The sequence below is a fragment of the Sorghum bicolor genome, chromosome 9 (assembly GCF_000003195.3).
Source record: "Sorghum bicolor cultivar BTx623 chromosome 9, Sorghum_bicolor_NCBIv3, whole genome shotgun sequence".
NCBI classification, from domain to species: Eukaryota; Viridiplantae; Streptophyta; class Magnoliopsida; order Poales; family Poaceae; genus Sorghum; species Sorghum bicolor.
In genome coordinates, this window is record NC_012878.2 from 58,496,584 (window position 1) to 58,505,333 (window position 8,750).

Below are 8,750 nucleotides of genomic sequence, written 5' to 3' on the forward strand. Positions count from 1 at the left end.
AAGATGGAGGGGCTCCTCGGCCTTCCTCTCTGAAACAACGGCACCGCGCTCCACTTCATTTGGTAGGCTGCAGAAGTCTAGGTGTTCTGGTCCTTGAGACCGCCACGGCGTGCGACGTCGTGCTCGGGCGACTTATGATCAATGGAAGTAAATTAGTTGCATAAATTTGGCAAAATTCCTTAAAGCATCTTCGTGTGGCACATTTTCGGAGGTTAACACATCCAAGTGGACTAAAAGAGAACACACAACCACAGTTCGAGAGCCAAATAAAACTATTTTTTACTATTGAATAGACGTATAAAATGTCATCGTTTTAGTCCACAGAACAAACAAAACATGATAATCCAGCGGTAATAATCACACTATCAAAATTCGCCCTCCTAGCTAAGAGGGCCAATGCCAAAACAATTTCCTAATAATCCTAAAAGTACATGGGCTACACAGCACGCCAGCTCCAGGAAGGTTTCATTCCCGTGTTGGTACGTCCATACTCCTCCTGGATAGCCTGCTGCCTGCTGGTACAGGTACAAACCAGATACAAGCAAAATGTCCAAGGCAATCTTATACGTGGTAGAGCTGTTCAGGCCATTTCGGGTAAGCGCGTTTGTACAAGCTCATGCACACTGTATCATGCTGCTGAATGCTGCTATTGAATATGCATTTCATGGCACCTGGTCAGGAAAGAAAACGTTAGCAAAAGGTACAGAAACAGGGATATGAATAACTGAATCTAATCTAAGCTGCCAAAAGGATTGAATGGTCAACCAACACACCATGAGTACCAACAGTCTCCTTGATGCGGCCCCGACGTCCATGTTTTGTCCACAACTCAACAGGCTGCAAAATAAGTGTTATTGGCATTGAACATGAATAAAAAAGATGTCAATGGCAAAATGGCACATAAGTACTTGCCTTGAACCATTTTACATCGTCAGGATTGTGGAACATGTAACGCACGATTGCTTTCAGTTTTGAGACTCTCTGTGGATACCTGCATAATAACATGTCCAATGTGCGACTATATTAGCTCTGACCCACAGGTCATGGCTCATCAACCAGATTAGCTGAGATCTAAATAAGAGCCTTAAGGTGAAATAACCTGTTTCCATAAACTGGAAAATTCAGCAAAACATGAATTAAAAATATAGCACTGATTGCGTCCAAGTGGAAAACCAAACCCCTCCAAAAATAAAAAGAATGTTGAATTCTGCAAAAAGTAATTTCCTTGTGAAGATGGATGCACCCAAGCTTACCCAGTCAAAACAATTTTCTTCAGAATGATCCGATCTGGATCCACACTTTTTAGTGAACCTATAGCAGCAATGGCAGGTTGCTCGCCATCTCTGTTCTTCAGAACTATTAGAGGAAGTGGAGGGAAAGAAATTGGAGCATATACAGAGGCAACAGAAAACCGCCCATGGTGTAGAAATCTTTCCATTTTATGTTTATTGCAGTTGATGTTGTCGGATGAAAACAATGGCCTATAAGATACAAAAGAGCAGTGAGATATCTTCCAAGGGGCATTGTGAAACAAAAGAAAAGAGAAATATATACTCCCTCCATCCCAAATTATAAGTTGTTCCAAGAATCTTTGAGAATTAAAGCATTTCAAGTTTGACCAAAATTATAGAAAAAATTACAAAGATTTATGACATCAAATAGATATAGTATGAAACTATAATTAATAAAGAACCTAATGGTACTTCGTTGGTATCATAAATGTTATTATCTTATCGTATAAATTTGGTCAAACTTGAGATCAAGATTCTTGGAATGACTTACAATTCGGGATGGAGGGAGTATCTCCTAATAGTAAAAAAAATTGAACTTCCATTACCTTGCTGTAAATTGCCGGAATCCAACATTGAAAATCAAAGGCTCCTTAGATTTGATAGGAGCTTCGTATGAGTCATGTTTCTTTATGCTGCAAAAGAAAAAGAAAAAAAGAAAAGAGGAATGCTAAGCTCAAGCAGCATACAGCAGCAATATTACTTTCACCAGATAAGGACACAAGTTGAAACCATTTAGGCATTTAATCATCTATATTCGCTTGTATTTTAAAAGTATATTATAGCTTGCTTACATCTGCATTACGTCTACACCAACATCAACATTCACTCCAAGATCCAAAAGAAAACATGGAACCAAAAACAAAACATCCTCAAAAAGGCCTAGCATGCGTTGGCCAGCAAACTTTTTTAAGCAAACTAAATAGCATCCACATACAATGGGCCGGAAGCCCACCTAGTCCCTCTATTAGGATGGCTGGCCTCTTATCTTAATAGAGCGACATACCAACATTGTGTTGAATGCCATATTATTCTTGGAATGACCGTATGTAATTCATTAGGGCACTCACAATGCAAGACTCTATCACAGAGTCCAAGACAATTAATTACATACTATTTATGGTATTTTGCTGATGTGGCAGCATATTTATTGAAGAAAGAGGTAGAAAAAATAAGACTCCAAGTCTTATTTAGACTCCAAGTCCACATTATTCGAGGTAATAAATAACTTTAGACTCTATGATAGAGTCTGCATTGTGAGTGCCCTTAGGATACTTAGGGCACCAGAACTCACAAGCTAAGAGCAAACAAATTAAAAGGCAATACATCATAGGCTATTCTGACATGAAAATCGAGTTTCACACATTAAGATGTGCAATAAGGCCAGAAAATTGGGGCAGATAAAATTTACTGATTAGTAAGGATGAGTACCTGAAGTGAAGAACTGACATTTTGGACTCATGTTGAAGAAGACCAGAAACAACCACAGGTATTCTTCTTGATGGTTGACAAAGTTTGGATGCTATATCAGTGGGAACATTTTTCACATAAAGCCTTACATATGATCCCACTTGAGCACAATCCTTCATGCCTCCATCTAACTCGGCAATTTTAGCAAAGACATGCTTTTGTGTTCGTGTAAAATTATCAAATGCAAATATTCTTGCATAGTCCGGTGGCAATGATTCCTACAGCCAACAGGATGAGATAAGACCAGTCGCACAAAATGAATATATCTCTACTAAAATGGCAACAATTAGCTACATTTTTAAATTTAAAGTAACATGTGATAATTAAATGATAGGAACCTTAGGATCCCAGGATGATGTCCTAAATGACTTTAGTCCTCTGTATTTTGCAAACCGCTTCTTTGCTGGGACATCTAATGGTGTCTCCACCTCATCGGGAAATTCTGCAACATTATATGAGATATGCATGTAATCTCTTGTCAATCACTTACCAAAATGTAAAAGCTGATAAAATTTACAGAAGCTAAGAGGGCATGGGAACTGATATTGACTTGGACAAGTCATACAAGAATCTTTGCTTAGCCTCAAGCTTAACCAAAGCTGTATATCATTTTCAGACAACACCTCCATTGAAACACTACCCCAGCATAGCTAATGTGAAAAAGGAAACTCATTCAAGGTAATAGAAACCGATACCTTCATCATCAGCATTAGCTTCTTTGATTTTCTTAATCTCTGCCTCTATCTGGTCTTTAGTCAAATTTTCTTCATCCTGCAAATGTGCAACTGTCACTTCACTTTTTTTTTTGAGATCGCTTAATATTTCCATGCACCCAAAAGGAATTCTGTGATTGCTTAATTCAAAATGGGAGAGGATTGAAACCTCAGAATTTACAGATAAAAAGGTACAGGGATAATAAGTTGAATTTACAGATAAAAAAGGTACAGGGATAACAAGTTGATAAGAAATGAAGAATAAGGTCTATTTAGCAACTCCGCGCACCCCGAAAACACAAACACGACTTTTTCAAGAGTACGATTTTATACCCAGGGCAAGAATTCAAGAAACTTAGGGACCAAAGGCACAAAGTTTTGGCCAAACATCAAAATGGTTCTGATGCTACAACACTGAGTCAGCAAAATCTCTTTCAGTCTTGTTCCTCTCCTCTGCAATCTTAAATGAGGCTAGGAACTGGCTCACACTACCATTGAGCCACTCCATCAAATGTGACCACTAGTCATCCATGATCCTGGCATTGCAACAGTACCTGTCTTGTTACTATGATGTGTTTGGGGTCCGACAGAAAATAGGATGGAAGAGAAAAGTGGAGAGTGGGAAGAGGACCAGTGGCTTGGGACTGGACAATATGAGTTTCCCCTTCTAATTCCTTCTTGCCCTTTATTGGTAGACAACCTCTCATGATGTAGTGTAGTTTCCACCCAAATGGTATGGACTGGTTTGGTACCAATCTATATGCTTAAAAGATTCTCTAGCTTTCTAATCTAATAATGCCTGGCTAATGTAAGAAACTGTGGTCATCATTTGAGTCCTGCGGGCCCACAAACAAAGCATAACATACAACTGATTACTAGTGAAACACTGAACTGCGATATTGCAACCAAGTGATTAAAATGCATAAAGCCCATCAAATGAGGACAAGGAAACTTACTGCCATCTCAGTATCCCCAACAGTTTCTCCATCGAACTTCTCTGTAAAGTGAGACACTGCATCTATATCCGAACCATCACTTCCTTGGTCTGAGTGACCTTGCTCATCAATGACCATTCCAGAACCAGCCTGGTTGTCATTATCAGAGTCGTTATCTTCATCATCTGTGTCATCAACAATCCAAGCAGCCTGGCAATAGCATTTGAGGATTAGTAAATGAAGTAAATATAATCAATTTAAAGAAGAGGTATTTCAAACTCCAATAGAATTGCAAACCTGGTACTCTGAAGTGCCTCGGGGAAGCTTCCTCTTTACCAATTTTCTCTGTTTGTTGTTTATGTCAGCCTCCTCCATATCTTCTTCCGTTGGCCAAGTCTAATCAAATACAAATATTAATACAAACTACCACTTTAAAAAGATTAAATAAAGTTTTCATCTTTTTACTTGCAAAAGCACAAATGTTCTAACAGAAAATATGAATGGGTGATCACAGTTGAAATGCTGTGGAGGATAGAACAGTACAGTTAATGAAAATCTACAGATAAGAGAACTATTTGTACAGACGCCATTTATAATGGTACAGCAAATATAGCCAATAAAGCACAAAACCAATGCTTGTCAAAATTACAACTCATGGTGCAGGATTGGAAAAATACTCACCTGCTCCCCGGCAAGAGGATCTGGCACATTTTCAACAAGTAAGGGTTCCTGACTCGAAGGGTCTGGAACAAAGGTGTTAACAATCTGAAACAAACCGGAAGGTTAAAAATGTGTTAAAATATGACATTAGCATAACGAAATGTGTCTAGCATAATTACATTAACATTATTCAATTTCAAAGGCTTTAAAGTCCTGTATACAACAAACCTGAATTCCATTATCTTCAGTTTCCATTACATCAGAGCTTTTCCGCTCACTAAGAGGACATGGATCCTTGAGGACATCAATTTGGCCTAACTGAAAATCACCAGCACCTGAAACATGTACCTTTTGAATGGAGAAGGTATTATTAGAAAAGGAAATGACAAAATAGCTAAGAAATAATATTTCCAAAAAAACAGCTAAGAAAAAAATAAGCATAGATCACATACAAGCTGATTCACCGAAAGATTGTGGGCCCGCAGATATCCAGACACGAGCAATGTGCACAATCCCGTATTTTCATCAGGATTTATGAAGACCTGAAGCAGCAGTACCACCAGTTATTATATAAAAGTAGTATAGTACACCAAGAATGGAACATCAATTTACTTCTTTTTTGGCAAAATTTCATATTTGGCCAATACAAATTAGCAACTGTTCTAGTAAAGCAGTATAGTGTACATAGCAATAGCAAGTAATAAAACCTGCTCAGACATAACATAAGGCCTCTGGCTTCTCCAATGTGGCGATGAAAGGTGCTGCTCCTTGAAATGCCACATGAACTGGATATTTTAAGAAAACATAATCAAAACAGAGAGTTCGAAAGAACAACCGTGAAGATAACCAGATGGTCTAATATTCAATATTCAAAAGAATACTAACCTTATGCAAATCATCCTTTGTGCCTGCTAAGTAAAACTTGCAGTCCTCAGGCAGCTCTGCAGAAAGGAAAGAAGTTGCTGCTTTCTTCAATTCCTGCCTACTTTTATTATCCGCTGGAAGATCCTGATTATGTAACTAGAACAGGTAAATCACCAGAAATCGTATAACAATACCTTAATGAGAAATGCTCATGACTGGAACTTACACGGATGAAAACAGCTGTACTAGGTAAGCCCATGGCTCTAAATACAGACAGACATTGAGAACCAAACTCGTCAATTGGACCGTTCGAATCACCACAGTAGAATGAATTGGCTGGTAGTACGAATGCTAACAAATCAGCAACCTATGTAGGACAGGAACATTTGCAGATTCCAGGTTAGAGCTAAGAAATTATAGAAGACCATAAACCACAACAAAATGAGTTTGGTTGGAAATGTGTACCTTTGCCAGTTCCATGCATGTGGTAAGATCACCATATGGTGCTTGCAGTACCTTCACAGATATTATGAAATATGAAAATTCTATACATGAAATTGATTATCTAGATTGAATAATTGGAAACAAATAATTTAACAAAACATTTATGGTTAATAAGCGAATAGTGAATCACTAGAACCTGAGATAGAGACATAGAGTACAATGTATAACCCAACTATAAACACGTACAGAAAATGGTAGAGTAATAGTCAAATGTATAGTGATGGATACATATGCAACGAGGCATTATGACACCAAAAAATCTCAACAGTCAACACTAGCGTCATTTTGAATTAATAGTGGCTGCACTCAAAACATCAGAACAATATTCATTTTGAACTTACCGTGGTTCGAAACTTATAAGTAGGAGAAGCAACGGTAGATGATTTCAGTTTCCCATCACTGCCTTCCGCTAGTGCAAGAAGATCTTTGGCTAGTGATCCAACATTTGCTGATGAAGAAAGGCCAACAAGAACCTGCAATAAATAATTACCAATCAACTTAAGGAAATACCTATGGTATTACCACACAAACAACAAGAGTAACCAAGTAGGATCCAGGTGCAGAAGCAAAGAATACTAACAATGACACGTGGTGCGCTTGAAGGTCCATTTGATGAACGTTTCTCCTTCAGCAAAGCAGCACGTTTTTTATCACGTATCTGCACCCACGGGAAAACATTTTACACAGCAGGTTATTGAAAACTATAAACAAGGATGAGGAAATCACAAGATAAGTTGCATACGGCACATGATTGGCAAGGCATTATTTGAGGACACTTGTGCATCCACATGTGAGCAAAAAAACTGAGGCATTTTAACAAACGCACCTTGTAAACAATAAGTTACCTGAGCCTCCACCTTTTAACACTAGTAAGTTACTGGAAAAAAAAGGTAATGGAAACTTGAAAAGTCGACCTAAGTTTTCAATCATCCTTCCTTCAAAATAACTGAGGACATTTTATTCTGGCTAGGGAGGCAAAGGACAGTAAGCCCAAGATATAAAAGCTAAACAGGTTAGCAATTCAACCAACCTGGATACCGGGCATGCAATAAACGAATAACTGTGCTCAAAAGAAAAAGACCTTTCATAAACCCCAAAAGCTGCAACCTCCCAATAACCGTAAGCTCAAAGGAAGCTAAAAAAAACCCCAAAGGCTGCAACCTCCCAATTAACTGTATGTAAGCTCAAAGCAAGCTAAAAACACCCTGCCTAATCTAAGCACATACCAATCCTATGCAACAAGACTAATATGAACTCAGTTCCTGTTGCAGCACACCTCAGAATAATCATACATGAACTGATAAAAACCCCTACTACAGCACACACACACAAAAAAGAGGAACAGAAAACATATGTGCACGGTGCGGCATTGAAGACTGACCGCCTTGCTCTGCTGGATGCGCGCGGCACGGGCACCCTTGACGGCGGCGCGATGGCTGGTCTCTGACTTGCCGCTCCTGACCTTGTCTGGAAGCAGATGCAAACAGTGAGATGAGACATTAATCGAGGAAAGTGGGGAGGAAACAGGGACGAGAGAGACCGCCTGTACTCACCTATCTTGTGCGCGTGGCGGGAGGCCTTGGACGCGAAGCGGCTCTTGTGGGCCTTGTTCACCTGGGCGCGGCCCCCGCCCATGTCGGCGGCGGCGGGAGGTCCGGCTGCTCTGCTGCGCGGGCCGTTAGAGGGTAGCCAGTCGGTGGTCCGAGGAACCTTCGCCTGTCGCTCGCTTCTCGATCGGGGACGGGTGTTTCCTGCTTCGGATGGGGGGGGCGACGGCGGAGGAACGAGCTGGTCGGGGAACTTGGAGCGGACAAAATCGGAAGGGCCGGCGGCGGGGACGAAGAGGAGGGGCGGGGTTTTGTTAGGGGCAAACAGCTGCTTGCTACCGTCAGATCCCCAATCCGACGTCCCAAAATCGGGTAGGCAGGATCCCTAATCCCATTGGCCCCTCGCCACCTCTCTTGCGCTCGCCTGCCTATCGTGGTCCATTCAGACTTTGAAGATGAACCAGAAGAAAGCAGTCCATTCAGACTCAAAAAATAGTTTGAAGATGAACCCACAGTTGTTCATAGGATACTGGTACCAGCAATTCTAGCTCTTGCAATAATCATCGATGAAAATGCACGTATTGCTGGAAGGTGTAACAAACAGTGTGCTTGTTATCAGTGGCCGATATGTTGTAAAGTAAAACATCTAGCAGAGATATCAAACAAAAGATGAGTCAGAAGTAACCGGCTAACTATACTTTTTATCACTAACATGAGCAGCTGTGGTTTTGCTCCATGATGGATTGCTTGTCGGTGCAGTAACTCGCA

General features: G+C 40.2%; 1 protein-coding gene across 1 annotated transcript; it reads right to left on the reverse strand.

The window, feature by feature from the left end:
- LOC8064759 (pre-rRNA-processing protein TSR1 homolog) lies at positions 255 to 8,350 on the reverse strand. Its single transcript, XM_002441551.2, has 21 exons — positions 7,989 to 8,350; positions 7,817 to 7,902; positions 7,016 to 7,093; positions 6,777 to 6,908; positions 6,397 to 6,447; positions 6,158 to 6,298; positions 5,953 to 6,075; positions 5,775 to 5,852; positions 5,520 to 5,609; positions 5,296 to 5,415; positions 5,089 to 5,172; positions 4,705 to 4,803; positions 4,429 to 4,617; positions 3,455 to 3,530; positions 3,098 to 3,201; positions 2,721 to 2,977; positions 1,838 to 1,924; positions 1,254 to 1,481; positions 913 to 991; positions 774 to 837; positions 255 to 671 (listed from the first exon to the last, which is right to left on the reverse strand). The coding sequence occupies exons 1-21, from the start codon at positions 8,068 to 8,070 to the stop codon at positions 562 to 564; spliced, it is 2,358 nt and encodes a 785-aa protein (XP_002441596.1). The 5' UTR covers positions 8,071 to 8,350; the 3' UTR covers positions 255 to 561.